Source organism: Episyrphus balteatus, chromosome 3, assembly GCF_945859705.1.
Source record: "Episyrphus balteatus chromosome 3, idEpiBalt1.1, whole genome shotgun sequence".
Taxonomy (NCBI): domain Eukaryota; kingdom Metazoa; phylum Arthropoda; class Insecta; order Diptera; family Syrphidae; genus Episyrphus; species Episyrphus balteatus.
In genome coordinates, this window is record NC_079136.1 from 53065791 (window position 1) to 53083618 (window position 17828).

The following is a 17828-nucleotide window of genomic DNA, read 5'->3' on the forward strand; positions in this document are numbered from 1 at the left end:
CAGTTAACCGCACTCATCCAAGTCCAACATCAAAATGATATAATCATTGATACCAAGAGAATTATTTTTATTTTTAACTCGGCCAAAGCTCAGAATAAGTAAATAGTTGAACGTTTTTTCTAACTTATTGCATTTTACGTCAAAATGATAGATTTATTATTGTATCAAAGGTTCATATAGTCTGTATAGTCATATAGTCTGATTTTTTGATTTTTTTTTTTTGATATTTCAATTGTTTTCTTTTAACAATGAAAAATAAAATTCATTTGCATGAGAGCGTTTTCTAAAAAGTACCTCTAAATGTCACTGAAAATTTGTGTATCCATAAAGCGATTATTTCTTTTTAAATCCAAAATTTAAATATTTCAACTTCAAATAGAACTAAGATAAAAATATATTTTAAAGGTTACAATAATCAACAGAACCTTCCACACTATTTAACTTACATATGTGCCCATGGTTATGAAAGTGGACTAAGTCACTTTTTGCATTGTTTGAAGAAAAACTTACATAATAATTTTCTTATAACGATTTAATTATATTTCTTTTATGAGATCGCTAGAGGAGCAATAAAGAAGTTTATTTACTGCAATTTCGCTTTCAAATAAACTTTACCCCTTAAATAATAATTATTTTCAGGCCAGATTTGATGCCATTTTTAGGAGTGACTTAGTCCACTTTCATAATTAAGGGCACATATGTAAATATAGGCGATATCAGAGTTGGGAAATAATGATTCCTTTTTGTAATTAATTACAGCTTTAATTGCAATTACATGTAATTAGTAATTAAACTTTTTTCAATTGCAATTACAGGTCATTGTAATTGAAAAAAAAACTTCAATAACTTGTAATTATTGTAATTGAAAAAGTTCAATTTCCAGACACATCACGGGTCGTTTGAACGCGACACTACTCGAAGTGTCTTGCACTCCAGATTTTTTGATGCAGAAATGTTCCTTGGGGTCTAAATAGTAAGAAAAAAGCTTTTTTAAAATTTTCTATCGAGCTATTCGCTTTTTACGAGCTTAATTAGTTATGAAAAAACGTACTTTTACGTACTTTCACTCACGTTTTTGTTAATAACTCTGTTAATAATAATGATAGAAACTCAAATAATGGCTCTATTTTGGGTTTCATGGCAAACCGCAAAAAATATTTGCATTCCTTTAAGTTTTTTGGTAAGTTTATGTGTAAGAAAATTTTTGACTTACCAAAAAACTTAAAGGAATGCAAAATCTTTGAGAAATTGCCACAAATTTAGTTATAACATATTATTACGCAAAAGGACATAACCTCAAAAACTGTTAAAATAGGGTATTTTTGATATTCTAACGGTAAAATCTCAAAAACGTGATGTGATAGAATTTTTCTGACTTCGGATTCGTGTTCAGCATACGAAAAACCATTAGAAAAGTATACTTTGATTTCTATAAAAAAAAACTTTTCGATTAGTGAAATCGAATTGGACAGAAAAAATTAATGGATTTAGATTTGAATATCTGAAGATATAAAAATGATGGCAATTTGTTTTAACGCCGTTAAAAAGAGGCATATTTCTTCTAAAAATAGAGCCATTATTTGAGTTTCTATCATTATTATTAACAGAGTTATTAACAAAAACGTGAGTGAAAGTACGTAAAAGTACGTTTTTTCATAACTAATTAAGCTCGTAAAAAGCGAATAGCTCGATAGAAAATTTTAAAAAAGCTTTTTTCTTACTATTTAGACCCCAAGGAACATTTCTGCATCAAAAAATCTGGAGTGCAAGACACTTCGAGTAGTGTCGCGTTCAAACGACCCGTGACATATAACTGAAAATAGTAATGAATTCGAAAGTAATTGAAACGAAGAATAGTTTTTATTACCTTTTTTTTTAATTGATTACTTATACCTATTGTAATAAATCACATTATTTAAGCAATTAAATTTTATTATTTTTTCAACTAAAATAAATTAAATTAATTAAAATAAATTAAATAAAATGCACGACTGGGGCCGCACGTACTTGCTCTTGCAGTTCAAACCACTTTTATCTAAGCTTACTTGTAGATGAGAGCTGCCTTTATAGAAATTTGTAAGAAATTTGGTTGATGTACGGGAAGAGCCGACATCCGCGATTTAAAAAAATGTAAAGACCATATTTCCACTATCCGTATTTTTTGAGAAAAACTAAAAACGCAGTTATGTTAGAACTATGTACAGCATTACGTGTGTTAAATTAAATCAAAATCGTTAGAGCCGTTTTCGAGAAAATTGCAATAACTCGAAAATGTTGTATGGAAGGGATACGTTCTAAGCGAGATATTAAAAAACAAAAAAAAACCAAACTTGCAAATTACGAAAAAAACATCCATACCAAATTTCAAGAAAATCCGTCTACCCGTTTAGGCTGTAGCTACTTGTACAGATGGACGAACCGACGCACAGACGCACAGACCGACGGACGTCATGACGAAACCTACTTTTTTGGACTTCTCCATCATCGTAATGTTAGTTTTGATTAAAACCTCGAATTTTTTTTTTGACACGAAACCAATACTTGCCCTATAGAGCAAGTAAAAATAAACTTAATAGGTAGTTTGAACACATAAGAAAATAAAAAAAAATGAAATACTATTATGTGACTTTTTTAGGTTATTCTTGAAAAAAATATCACAACAAAAACATTACTGTTAAAAAAAGAGCCAAGTTCTCCTATGTTGAAATTATGCTGGCACAAAAAGTACTGAGATGTAAAAGTGTACCAAGTTCTAAAGTTTGGGTTCAAATTCGTATCAATAAAATTTTGATTGTTCTCTTGACAATTTTTCTTAATTATCGATTTTTAAAGTTATTTCAAAAATTGCCAAGTAAACAATCAAAATTTTATTGATACGAATTTGAACCCAAACTTTAGAACTTGGTACACTTTTACATCTCAGTACTTTTTGTGCCAGCATAATTTCAACATAGGAGAACTTGGCTCTTTTTTTAACAGTAATGTTTTTGTTGTGATTTCACTACTTTTTGCAAGCTATGGCTGTAGAATATAAAATCTCTATATTTGATGAAAATTCAGTGAAAATGGGTGGTTGCCACGCCCCCTGCCTGAAATTCTCAAACTTTAAATTTTTTTCCTTTGTGTAAACTACAAGCTCCACCATTCTACCAAATTTCAAGATTCTACGACAATCAGAAGTGCTCTATAATATTTGATGAAAATTCAGCGGGAATGCCGGTTGCCACGCCCCCTGGCTGAAATTCTCAAATTTTAAATTTATTCCTTTGTATAAACTACCAGCTCTACTATTCTACCAAATTTCAAGATTCTACGACAATCAGAAGTGCTCTATAATAATTTATGAAAATTCAGCGGAAATGGGCGGTTGCCACGCCCCCTGGCTGAAATTCTCAAGTTTTAAATTTTTTCTTTTGTATTAACTACCAGCTCTACTATTCTACCAAATTTCAAGATTTTACGACAATCAGAAGTGCTCTATAATAATTTCTGAAAATTCAGCGGAAATGGGCGGTTGCCACGCCCCCTGGCTGAAATTCTCAAGTTTTAAATTTTTTCCTTTGTATTAACTACCAGCTCTACTATTCTACCAAATTTCAAGATTCTACGATAATCAGAAGTGCTCTATAATATATGATGAAAATTCAGCGGAAATGGGCGGATGCCACGCCCCCTGAATTGAAAATCTCAAATTTTTGATTTTTTCCTTTGTATACACCACAAGTCCTATCACCGTGTAAAATTTCAAGTTTCTACGATATCGGGAAGTTCTCCATAATTTTGATGATCTGTCAGTGAGTCAGTGAGTCAGTTACGGTTTTTGCGATTTTTGAAGCCCTATATCTCAGAAACTACTCATCGTAGGAAGCTGAAATTTTGTGAGGAGTTTGGTTTTTACGAGCTCAACAAATGTAGTGAGTTTGAAATTTCTAGCATCTTTGGTGTGGAAGTTAGAGGGGGGTCGAAAATGGCCTGAGTTGTTTCCTGTAAATAAGGGTGTAGTGCCAAAGTTGCTAGAGAACTTGGCTGGGCACTACCGTGCCCCTTGATTTGGTTTGCCTTCAATAGCACTAACATTTCGAAACTACATAATATCATTGAGGTTCTGTCTTCTAGGAGCTGATACGATTCCCGTAAAAGAAAACAGTTTCTCAACGGGTGCCGATGATGTTTGATCTCTCAAACACTTTTGCCATAGTGGGTAGTTTCTCAAGTTGTTGAGAGACGTGTTTCCATCCATAAAATATTTGTGGAACTCAAATTCTGTTACACTAAAAGTATCGGTAGTGATGTCCGAAGAGTCTAAAATTGAAAATGAAGTATGTTTTAGCTTAAAAAAAAAAATATTTTTTTTAATGAAAAATATACCTTTTGACTCGTGGTCATAATCAAAAAATTTTATATTTGAGATCGATTCAGGGGGGTTTTCCAAATTTGCAATGTTCAACGTAACGTATTCAAAAAATCCAGCATTTCGGCAAAGGGTTTCATGACTTTGCAGTATTCTTTCAAGTTTGCTTTGTCAGATGTTGTGAAGATATCGCATTTTAGCTCTTTGCAAACAAATAAAAATTCAACATTTTTTCCAGTAACTTGATTTATGAAAAAAAAAAAAATGTTTAATGGCTTACTTTCAAATATAACAAGCTTTTACACATATACCTACCTACATAATGTATATGTTCTATTATATAACTTACCTGTCTTTCAAAATATACATCAAAAAGAATTTCTTCAGCATACTTTTTAATCTTTTTGGGAAAATCAGGTTAAATAATTTCAGATGATTTTCTCTTTGTAGACTTTGATTTTGTCCCATAGGACTTGACTATTTTGGACTTGACTATTTTGGGCTTGACTATTTTCAACTTCACTTTCTACGTCACTCATCTTACTGGGCACACAAATTGTATTCTCTTGACTCAGTTTGTGAAGAATTAATGATAACATTTGTTTACACTTGCGAGCAAACAAGTTTCAGGTTCTTCTTGCACTCACAGCAATCAGGTGGCACAAGTAATTACAAAAAAAAAAACAAAAATAAGTTATGCATGCTCTAACTGTTACAAATGTTATGATAGTTTATGTCTAGTGCACAGCTTCATGCCGATTATTTGCGAATCCGCGAAACTTTCCAAGATCGAAATCTTATTTAATGTAATATGCTCAATAATTATATATAGATGGTATAAGAAAATCATACTGTCTGTTGTTGATTCAATTTGATATTAATTGCTTCTATTGAATATTTTACCATTGAAAAATGAGGTCTTCTTAAAAGTTTTTTTTTTTTTAATTGCATTTCATGACATTTTATGGTAAAACAGATCAGTTCTGTAGCAAATTCTACTTTATTTGAAAAAAAAAATTTGCAAATTGGCTCGTATGTGTAAAAAATAGTAAATACTAGCAATTAGAAATAAGTAAGTGTAAACTATGCACAAAATGTGAATACAAAAAATCTTACCTTTAAATTTTTCAATTACCCACTTGATGTAATTGGAAAAAATGTTTTACATTTACATTGCATGAAAATGTAATTGAATTTTTTTTTTTGAATTATTACTTCCCAACTCTGGGCGATATAGTCAGTACCACATCAACTTGAGGGATTTGATTAATAATTTTAAAATGCCAAAGCTTTTTCTTTATTTTAAGGATCAAGCTACTTTAATAATTTAAAAGGAAAATTATTTAATTTTTACAAAAAAAAAATAAAAAATAAAAATTTTTAAAGCACTCGTTCCTGAATAGTGCACTCAGGATAATGTCTCAATTTTAGCGATATAGTTCCTTTTATTATCAGATCTTCAATTTTAGCATCTGCACGTATTTCAAAGTTTCGAAAAATCTTTGCTATCAAAACTTTCATCAATAGCAAAGCATAACGATTGCCAATGCACATTCTCAAGCCCTTTGTAAAGGGAACAAAGGCAAAAGGATGTCGAATGCTCATATTTTCTTCGCTGAAATGATCTGGATCATATTCCATTGCTTTTGGTCCCCAGAATTTGGAATTCCGTTGCATGTTAAAAATATCAATACCAACTTGAGTTCCCTTTGGAATTTTAACTCCATTTTTCAAATAGAAATCATCGGAAGCAGTTCGAATCACAACGGGAACAGGTGAAAACAAACGCATTCCTTCGTTGATAACCATTTCCGTGTAGGTCATTTGTTCCAAGTCTTCTTTGGTAATTTCAAATTGTTTTTCAGGAAATATTGACACAAGTTCTTCGAACAATTTCTCTTGGTATTCGGGATGAATTGCTAAACACAATGTTACAAAGTATAAAGCTGTTGATGTTGTTTCAAAGGTCTTTGATGAAAAAAGAAGTTATAAGTTTCAATATGGATGCATTTCAATTTTCCTTACCGCTGCTATGATGACATTTGCCTCATCTCGAATATCTTCCCAAGTTAGCTGACCTTGTTCAACATAGTTTCGAACTTGCTCTACAAAAATACTCTTTGATTTTCTGCTTAAATTGTCACTCTCCAATTCCGATTTCAAAACTGTTTCGCTTTCGGTTGATGGTTTTTTAAAATGAAGGAGCTACGAAGAATAAGAAATTTCATGAATATTTGTTTTTTAGTCTTGGTTTGGAGATCATACTCCTTCTATAAAATCATATAAAATCTTGACAGTATTCCGTTCTGTTGTATATAATGAAGAGACTTTATAAAATACATCAGGATATAACCATGGAGAAAGCATACGCTGAACTGAAACATCCATAATGCTGAAATTATATTTTTCTTAAAATCAGTCTGTAAATATTAAATTTCATACTTTTTGTAAGATTTGAAGACCGCCTCTGAAGATTTATCATTCTGAATTTCCATTTTTTTGCCCATGGTTGTTTCTGTTTGAGAGATTTTATATTTTAAATAGAAAATAAGATAATTTACTTACGACAAGCTGTTTGTAAAACACATTTCTTGAGTAGATCGTAGATATCCTGTTTTTGATCACCGCAAGTTTGGAATTTTTCTAGTAAAATATTTGCAGCCGAATCGAAAATTGGTAGAAAATTATTTATGATTTGTCTGCTGAAAGCTGGATTGATGAGCTTACGATGTTTATTCCATCGAGGGCCTAGAAACAAACATTATAAACAAAGAATTAGAAACGTAATTTTTGAATGGTTCAATTTCAAAAAGCAGTTATACAACATATGCTTAGGTATTAAGAATGAAAGATGAGATTTGACTTACTGCTCGATGTAAATAAACCATCACCAATTGAAGCTGCCATAAATCTGTAAAAATCTCCTTTATTCGTACAATTTGGTGAGTTAAAAACTGTTTCAATTGTTTCGGGATCAGCGGCATACAGAAAGCATTTTGAACCCATCCACGAAATACAAGGGCTTGAGTAATTATTGGTTATTGTAGTCAGATATGAAAGGAATTCTGAAAGAGGAAAAGTGAATATTTCATAAAATACATTGCAACGTTGTACTAGCTTAAATGATAAGTTGCTGATAGAAAAATAATTTTATAAAACAAGACCCAAGGAATTCTAGAACTTAGATCCATAAAAATATAATTTTATCAATTTTTTTTACAAGTAAGCAATTCCTTGGTTCCTACTTAAAAGTTCCAATGGATCAGTTTGATCATTTCTAAGAGCATTCTATGCATGAACTTCAACCCGTCGTTTATGTGAGTGGTGCAATTTTATCAAAATGTAGACATTAAAGCACATATACAAAATCTGCTTTAATGAGATATTAATGTACAATGTACATTAGTGTGGTGCAAAAAATATTTTTTTCGATTTTCGGTCGGGCCACCCCCTAAATTTGTTCCACTTATCTACAACATTAATGTTGCGAAATTTCAATTCGCTATCTTAACCGCAAGAGGGTGCTAGTAACAGTTCAATTTTTAGGTTTTGTAGGTAATCTTAATTTTTTTTTTTTTGAAAATAAATAAATTGTCCTTATGAAACATATAAAATATTTTTTTTTTCGAACAAAAAAAATTGAGAAATAATTAATAATAATAAATAATGAGCAAAATGTGCAAATAAAAAGTCTGTGTAGGTACCACCTATTGACGAAATTTACTTGGAAGTGGCCCCAAAAATTATTATTTCGATATTTTTTCAGAATAAGTATAACAACCATAACTTTCAAGCAATTTTTAACTTAAAATTAAAAAAAAAAAAATATTTTTTTTTACTTTTTTCCATAAAAATACAATTTTTCAATAGCGATCAGCACCGCCTTCTATATATGTTTGATGCTGAAAATTCAACAGCTTTTTCTTGAATGCTTTTTGGAATAAAAAAGATTCAACCCTAAAATTTTTAACAACCGATTGTAGGTACACACCTGACTTATTTTTTGAACTTACCCACTGTGGCAGATTAGCTGTTACTCAAAATTGTTTGCACTTAAAAAATATTATTGTTTTCGAAAGTTTTTTTAATTAAGAACAAAAAAATGATGCAAGTCCAAACATTTTTTGTGTTAGTAAAAAAAAAATCTTTTGTAAATAAAAATTGTTTACATTTTAAAAAATTCAATGGAAAATGTATGCATTGAATATTGTTTCAAATAATATTACTGCAAATTTCTTTCAAGTTTGATTTTTTGACCTTACAAAAGCTACTTGACCTATTTTAATTATATTAAATTTATTAATCAAACATTTTTTTTTTTGACGTGATAACGTCTTATAAATCGATGAACCATGGCAGCCACCACAAAAAAGTGACGCCATTTTTTAACGTTGCACTCTCGCACTTTTAAAGTGCGGCAAAAATTTCAATTAAAAAATAAACTATTAGAGATATAAAAATCTTCTATAGCTTATTTGAATACATTTGAAGGATTTAAAAAAAATCAGTCTTTAATAGGGTAAAAAGGGGTAAAACAAAATTGCAAAAAATTGGCTATTTTCTAAACACGACAATGTAAATAGTTGAATTGTTTTTTATAGATAGATAAATTTATTACAAGACTGACAATGGTATTGAAAAAAATTCTAAAAAATTTCAAAACCAAGTTATAAATGGTTTTCTAAAACTAAAACATGAAGTAGACCTTTGACGAATAAGTGATTATAGGTAGGGTACATTTTTTTTGACAATTTTAAATACGTCATTCGAAAGATAATAAAAAAAAATTAGGAGTCTAATACGGATTTTTTTAAGTCTCTGCGTTTCGAAATATGAATTTTTGAAAAACACCTACTTATTTTTTGGTATTTTTTGGTGAGTTTTTATTTTTTTAAATTTTTCGAAGCGTTCAAAAAATCAAATCAAACTTATAGACCATATAATAACAGGAAAAATAAGTTTTTCGTCCCAAGTTTTTTGACCGTTTTTTATTTTTATCTTTTTTTCTTCAACAAATAAATAAATGAAATTTATATTGTAGATAGATAATAGACAGGACTATATTTGTGCAAAAATTTTCAATCCATTTCGTAAACACAATTTTGAGATAACGGTAAAATAAAGTTCTATTTTTTAACGGATTATATCTTTTGATCCAGAGATTTGATTTAATGTTATTGAGCATCCTGATGATATATCACACATAACTATAAATTCAGTATACAAGCTAAACAATGTTAAATTAAAAAACTTGGGAAATACCTCAAAACACCTGTGGAGATCTGTTGATCATGAACAGCCACTAGTGTGGGAAGTACCGTAATCTCAGTTTGGAATTTCGACATGGTTGGCTTTAAAAAATTTTTAAAATTTTTTTCTAGGCATCGCAGAAATAAGATTGAAACGTTATTTGCAATTTAAAATAATGAGCTTTCACATGATATAAAATTTTTTATAGGTTGTCATTGGAAAAATTAATCCAATAGCGTGAGAAGATAAAATTATATGTTTTTCTGCCTCTTTTGATGAAAATTGATCGACTTAAAAAAATTCTAACTCATTTTGTAGATGTCTAATAGACATGATCGATATATGTATATATTTTGAGCTGAAGCAATAAGCTTTCAGTTGGTATAAAATTTATTATAGGTTGTTATATCAACAAAAAATGAATTTTTGGGTGATGGAAATGATTTTTTCACTTTTTTCATAAGAAATGATTGTTTTTAATAAATTATTTTAACCCTAGTTTACCGCACGCAAAATAATGCAATAACCAAACTTAGGGGTTCGCGCGAACCCCAAAGCTTTTATGCACCTCTAATTGTTCATTATCAACAATTTGATGCATTGTCTCTTTCTGTTATTGATTAAGGTGACAGTTGCGGTGTCTTTTTATGATAACACGTATATATAACAGGTATATTTTTGCCAAAATATACCTAATAAAAATTGTTGAAAATAGTCCATTTAAAGTCTTGGGGTTCGCATGAACCCCAAGTTTGGTTTGTCACTTTTTTTCAGAAAAAAATTCCAGAAAATTATATAAAACAGCTTTTATGGAAAAAAGACAAAAAACGTAAACAAAAATGAATTTCGTTCACTGAGTTTTCTTCCCAGGTCGAAAAAACGATTTAGAAAAAAGTTATAACCATTTAAACATGCGTTGGGGTTCGCACGAACCCCAATTTGTAAACTAGGGTTAATACTTTTTGCGCAATGCAAAAATTTAAAAATTGGTTCATTCTTTAAAAGAAATATTTGGCTCTTTAATGGTATAATTTTTTTTTGAAAGCTTTTAAAATAAAAAAATAATATAATGAGAAAAGAAAAAAGGTAATTTTTTTTAGCTTTTAGGTAAATTATGATTGTTTGAAATAAATAAACGCTTCAATTGACTCATTTTAAACAAAAGCACACAATCTGTTTTCTTACGACGTTATCACGTAAAATCATCGTCCGTAAACCGGCTTTACAGACAACCTCTTCTTCAAATCAAAGAATTTTCGATTTGCATTAGTTTCTTTTTTATTCAAAAAAAGCTTTGTTTTTTAAATGAACTAAATTTTAGATTATAGATATTAAATTATTGATTTATAAAATATTTTTTTATTTGAAATGTGATTTTTTTTATGGGTGAACTTTTTATGGTCACATTTTATTCATCTGACTTAAAGTGGTTTTGACTTGCATATTCCACCTAAGTACACTCGACCTCATTCAAATGCAAATAATGGTCGTGGAAGATGGAAGACCTATCGCAATTTTCGAACTCGTTCCAAAGGTTTAATGAATAACATTAAATTTTTCTGACACAAGCTCTTTTAAAAACACTGTTCTTCTACAAAGAAAGTTTAAAATTATAAAATATTTATATAAAGTGTTATGCCCTTATACTTAGACTTAGTTTGATAAAAATAAGTAAACGTATTCACAGGATATGTTACTTAGACCAAAGACTTAAAAGTAAGTTTTTTCTTCTTACTCTCAGGATTTGTCATATTTAATCCAACGCCCAAAAATGGTAATCCTATTGGACCAGGTAATTTCCATGCAACTATGTAATATTGACGCCGAGACCACAGGAAATATATCCATAAAATCAAAATAACACTCAACAAAACACTTGTACTTATCATTTTTGTTTTTTTTTTTTTTTTCAAACTGCGCCGACAGGTTAAATGCAATCAAAGGAAATTTTTTTAAAGTTTTCGTATTTTTTCTTCGCAGCACAAAATCAGTTTACCGCACGCATCTAAGGCAAAAATCAAAATGATATAATCATTGATACCGCGAGTTAATTCGGCAGAAGCTCACTATAAGTAAACAATTGAACCTTTTTATCTTACTTATTGCATTTCACGTCAAAATGATAGATTTAGTACGGTCCTATAGTCTGATGAATAAAGTTGAAAATCTATTATATTTCAAATCTTTTCTAAAATAAAAAAAAAAGATTAATTTCTAAATACATTTTTAAGCACTTGTTATTTTCTTAACCTCTGAAACTGAAAATCTTTGAAAGTTAATTTAATGAAAATGATTTGTTAAAGGTTTCATTATTATTATCTAAGTTATAAAACCAATTTATTCAAAAACTACAGAATCAGCTTAAAATATTATTTGACTTTCAATCTATCCATAAAACTATAAATTTCTTTTTAATTTTCTAGTTTAAAAACTATACCAACTTCAATTGTAGGCTAATGCACAATAAAATCAACACAACCTTACAGACTATTTACCTAACTTATAGTTGTTTATTTGATTCGTTAAAATATAATTTGGTAGTTTACAATCAAAACACGTAAGAAGGCATCATAGAGGTCTAAAATGGTCGCATGTTAACATTTTATATAATAAATAATTCGTCATCGAGTATTGATGCGTTAATTCAAAGCGCACACTCAATATTGTCGGTACTCGTAAGACATTATTAAAGTTCAACACAAAAACAAACATGTTTTTAGTGGTAATTTGGTTGCGTGCCTAACAAAGGTGGTTACGTAAACATTTTAAGCTTGACACAATCTAGTATTCACTTAATTTGACAAACAATGTATTGAAATGTTATTTTTTTTTATTGGAAAACCATTTAGTAGAATAACTAAAGCTCAAAAATTGGCAATATTAGGGAACCCGGCGGAACAGCTTAGATTTTGAAGATCTTTTTTTTTCAAACGTCGGTAATTAAAAATACTTTAAAGTCTACAGATTAAAAATTACCGGTGTTGCCGTATTAACATTAATTTTTTTTTAACAAAACCATTTTTTTTGCTTAAATTTCATAAAACAAATGATAGCAAAAGATTCTCTAGGTAATTTAAGGAAAAAAAATATAAGGGAGTAAGGCACAATCTTCCATCGTTTAAGCGATAAATGCAATTTTCTCACAATCTGACTTCAAACACAAAACAAATATTTTGAAAACAACGGCAACACCTACAATATTTAAATATACAATTTTAAAAAGCTAGAAGCTTTGTCACATTTGTTAAATTAAAATTAAGTTAATTAAATGAAAAGGCTTTTGAAAGAATGGTAATTGAACTCAGATTTTTGCAAAAAAAAATTATTGACAAAATTTTAACATGTCGTTTTTAAAACTTTTTCGTAATATAAAATGCATTTATTTTCAAATTTGACTGGCCACATTTATTATGATTTGAAATTATAAAAGGAAATGTCAATATGTATTACGGTTAATAAAAAAATTAAAAAGTATTTCATTTTGGAATAACTTTTTTTAATAGAAGTTTTGAACAAAATTTAACTTATTTTTTTTTGTTTTAAGTTCAACATTTAAATATAAAGTTATTTTTATTCATTCAATAGCCCTTATTGTAGAAAGTTAAATAGCAAAAGTTTAAAGTTTTTATTTGCCAAATTCTTTGAGAAAATCAATTATTTAAATGCAAAAATTCAGTTTTTATCAAAAAAAAACCCATAGAAATTGAAGTACCTAATTTTAATTTTTTTTTTTTTTCAAAAGTGTGATATATATTACCTTTTCTGCTTTGGAATTCAACTGATAATATTTATAACTTTATAATATTTTCATTTTATATTTTCAACTTTATAATATTCATATTTTATTAGAAAAAGTTTGGAAAAAAGTAATTTTAAATTTTTTAAATAACATTTTTTTTTTAGTTCTGAGTTTGAGGAATATTTTTTTAAAAATTCCTAATTAGATTTAGCGGATTTAAATTTAAGAGATAAGAATGAGCTTCTGGCTTTTTAGAAATGTATTTTAAAATATTGTAGGTGTTGCCGTTGTTTTCAAAATATTTGTTTTGTGTTTGGAGTCAGATTGTGAGAAAATTGCATTTATCGCTTAAACGATGGAAGATTGTCCCTTACTCCCTTATATTTTTTTCCCTTAAATTACCTAGACAATCTTTTGCTATCATTTATTTTATGAAATTTAAGAAAAAAAAAAATGGTTTAGTTAAAAAAAAATTAATTTTGATTTAAAAAAAGCAATTCTGGATCTAAAAAATTGTATCTGTTTGTCAGTTGGTCCAAGAAGCGAATATTTTCAGTTTTTGATAAAATTAAAATTTTGAAAGAAGATTATTCGAAGTGAAATGAAAATAAATTAATTTCTAAAGCTCTTAAGAAAAAAAACTTTAATCAAAAAAACCACAAAAAATAAAAAAATAACTTCATAGCTACTTTAGCTAATGAATTCATTTTTATTCACAAAATAATGTCACATTTTTTTTTTCAAAGCTTACCACCATTTTATCCATCTCCAAAAGAATTTTATTTTAATGGAGTGAAAAATGTTCATAAAGCTTTCTGGAAAACATGAAGCTTACAAAAGGATTTACCTACCTTCTTTTCTTTATATCTCTCTTTTGTAAATAATATGAAGAATCTTAATTTTTAAAGATACAATTTGACATAAACGTGTATCATGCAGATGAATATTATGAGGATAATGATGATGTCGTTGACATCAAAAAAATCTTATTTGGAGAGACCGCAATGCAGAGAGAGGAGTCATATAAAAACAGTGTCCCCATAATAAAGAAGGGATTTTCCTTCAGAAAGGTCCACATATATAAAAGACATAGGTACTCGAGTATTTTTATATTCACAACCACACACATATGTTTCGGGATAAAACACAACTTGTATGGAAGAAAAAAAATATTTCGAAAAAGTAGGCAGGTAGAATAACACGTCGACCGAATAAACATCGAGGCCAACATTACATGACATATACTCGTATAAGGACATAAGAAGGAGTTTATTTTATTTTTATTTATTTTTTTTTTTTGTTGCAGATAAGTAAGGTAGCATTATTCCATTAATAAACTGTTTTATTCAACAGGAATGAATAATACTTAAAGATAAAATGCGTGTTAAAGTTAATAACACATACAAAAAGAAATGGATGTGACCATTTTTCGACCCAGAGTAAAAAGGATGGAGTTTGGTAACAAATGAAGGAAGGTGTTGAGTTATATATTATGCAGTTATGCAAGTGAACCGTACAGAGATATCTGAGGTTAAAATTGTTGATCTAGAAAAAAAATTAAGCAGTTTGTTTCAAAAAATTGTTAATAAAAATAGTAAAAAAAAGTTTCAAAAAAGAAAAAATCGTAACATGCTTATTTTTGGTTAAGTACCTATGGTTAATATAATCTGTGAATGGTTATGAAGTTTCCTCCGTCTTCTAGTCCCGTTATATAGGTTCAAAGGTCACAAAAAAATTTTAAAAGCTATAGGTTTTAGAGAAAAAACAAATTTTTACATAGGTAAAGTATTTTTAAGTTGTTTTTCTATATCACTCACTTTACGGTGTAAATTCATAAAAGACCACATTAGGTAAAGTTTTTGTTTCATCATTTTCCATTTTTAAGTTTTTAAAAATATAGCCAAATGATAGGGTATTAAGGTGATCCATTTTAGATTACTAATATGTTAAATTTAAAAATGCTATTAAATTTAATAAATTTCTCAAAGAAAGTTAAGTTTTTCTTACCCCTTAATACAACTTTCATTAATAATAAAAATTATAAAAAGTAAAACCTAAACTTAAATATAAGTCCGTAATTTTGTATAGAAATTTTGTTACTTATACGTATATATTTGATTTTTTTAAAATTATATTCAAGTCGACTTATATTCATAAATAATCACTTTAAATAAGAACTGATTTATTCATTAAGTTAAAAAAAAAAATAAAATTAGACTTCTTTAAAAAAAAAAAAAATTAATGGTGTTTTGGACTTGTGATTAATAACATAGGTCATAAGAGGATGGAAATATCATTCTTAATTGAGCATTAACACAATTTAACTTTCAAAAGTAGACTTATGTAACTTTCAAAAACAACGGCTCATATGTAGAAATCATCCAGAAGTACCAAATAAAAGAGAGTCTCTATGGTGTATGAGTAACATTTTTTTCTTTTTTTTTTTAATTTACGAATTAAAAAAAAATAAATATGATTTATCACTGTAAACAACAAACAATACAAATACAACTGCGACAGCAACCATAGCAACCACAACAACCAAAACAACTAAAGCAACCAAAAGAACGAAAAACCCATGTCTGAATGTACGCATGACTACATGCCCGTTTGAACGAATTTCCACATGCCCGTCAGTAGTTATTCCTTTCATAAATTCGCATCTTAAAAGAGGTCTTAAGCTCATACTTCTTCATACTTGAAGTCCTGATTCATAATGAAGACTTTTCTCATTCATAATTTCGCATCTTAAAAGAGGTCTTAAGTAACGACTTTTTTCAAAATAAGGGCCTAATTCATCATAAAGACTTTTATCTTTAAAAAATTCGCATCTTCAAACAGATTTAAGCTCATACTTTTGGCTACGTGAAGGCATGATTCGTCATGAAGACTTTTTTCTTTCATAAAATCGCCTCTTAAAAGAGATCTTAAGCTCACACATTTTTTTGTTTGTGTAGTCCTTATGCGTCATGAAGATATTTTTCTTTCATAAATTCGCATCTTAAAAGAAGTTTTCAGTTCATACTTTTTCCTACGTAAAGGCCTGATTCGGCATGAAGACCTTTTTTTTCCTAAATTAGCGTCTTATAAGAGGTTTTAAGCTCATACTTTTTGTCTTTTGAAGGCCTTATTCGTCATGAAGACTTTTCCTTTCATAATTTCGCATCTCAAAAGAGGTCTTAAGCTTATACTTTTTGATACTTTAAATACTTATTCATCATGAAGACTTTTTTTCATAAATTAGAGTTAGCATCTTTATAGCATTATACAGATACACACACTACGTATGTTGAGAAGGTCAAGTTGCACTGACCTTGATGAATGTCCGATGAAATAAACAAGGTGAATTTGAATAAAAATACTTTTATCTTATACAACTCACCCGAACTTTAAAAAAAAATCATTTTATTAACTTTTCTCGGAATTTTAATTTAAAAACTTGATAGTTTCAAAAGATATCTGTGAAAAAGTTCATTAAAATGAGTCAAAAAGGTAAGTTCTCATAATATTCTTCTTCATCAAATTTCTTTCATCAATTTCTTCATTAAATTTCCAAGAGTAACAGGTATAGATAACCTTCCCCCAAACCCAAATTGAATTCAACCGCTTACCTATCTCCTTTTTTGCTTATGGCTTATGCATTAATATGAATTTAATATGAACATAATTTGAAAAGTACCTCAAAAGTTCACCTCAACTTATTTTGGTTAATTTATTTCTCCCTCATCATAACAACTCAAGTGCTGCTCATTAAAGTCGTTATATTCCACACCACACCAGCAAAAAAAAAAAAAAAAACAACAAAAATTCATCTTGATATAAAAACATGTTTTTCCATCTACCTATCATATTCCACCAAAAAACATTGTGTCAACATTCAACAGTGAACCTTCCATCCGACTCTCTATACCCGAAATATATTAAAAACCTTCAAGAAGAGTATTTAAAATCACTGATGCTTAATATTTGCTTCCTCTTCAAAAAAACCAAAAAAAAAAAAAAAAATATATGAAAAAAAAACAGAATATTTCATTCCAACCTATAAAAACAAAATTTAAAATAAAATTTCGCTCTTACCCCCTTGTGTTGCCAGTATAATCATCAACAACGTTTTTTTTCTCTGTTCTCATCTTTAACGAATGAGAACGAACAAAAAATAGAAGAGAAAAATAAAATAATAATAATAAAAAAAAAAACAAATCCTACTTTGATGTTTCTTTTAACGGGAGAATAAATAAAATAGCAGAAATATTTCATTCCGTTATAAGGAGCTCGAAAGTGGTAAAAACAAGAGACAATTTCCGCCGTTATTAAGTCAATTTTTTATATACCAGGAAGCTAAGGACAAGAAAGAAGCAACAAAAAAAAAGGAAAATTCATTTAAGACAGGTCCATCATAAGGATTGAGGTCGTTGTTGGAAAAAAGGCAGACAAAGGAAATAAACGAAAAAAAAAAAATATCCTTAAAGGCAAAGCACGAGTTGAGGC

The 17828-nt window shown here is 28.7% G+C and overlaps 1 protein-coding gene across 1 annotated transcript; it reads right to left on the minus strand.

The window, feature by feature from the left end:
• Positions 1-5709: 5709 nt before the first annotated feature.
• On the minus strand, positions 5710-11626 carry LOC129916117 (probable cytochrome P450 313b1). Its single transcript, XM_055995908.1, has 7 exons — positions 11337-11626; positions 7219-7416; positions 6917-7099; positions 6794-6866; positions 6617-6743; positions 6377-6556; positions 5710-6319 (listed from the first exon to the last, which is right to left on the minus strand). Exons 1-7 carry the CDS (start codon positions 11488-11490, stop codon positions 5732-5734), a joined length of 1503 nt encoding a protein of 500 aa, XP_055851883.1. The 5' UTR covers positions 11491-11626; the 3' UTR covers positions 5710-5731.
• Between the last annotated feature and the right edge of the window lie 6202 nt (positions 11627-17828).

Bases quoted from the DNA above. Each gene is read 5' to 3' on its own strand.
- LOC129916117 (XM_055995908.1), bottom strand. From the start codon at position 11,490: ATGATAAGTACAAGTGTTTTGTTGAGTGTTATTTTGATTTTATGGATA. The intron at 6,867-6,916 runs GTAAGTAAATTA...TCTCTCAAACAG, and splicing joins TGTTTTACAAACAGCTTGTC to AAACAACCATGGGCAAAAAA. The intron at 6,557-6,616 runs GTATGATCTCCA...TATTCTTCGTAG, and splicing joins TATATGATTTTATAGAAGGA to CTCCTTCATTTTAAAAAACC.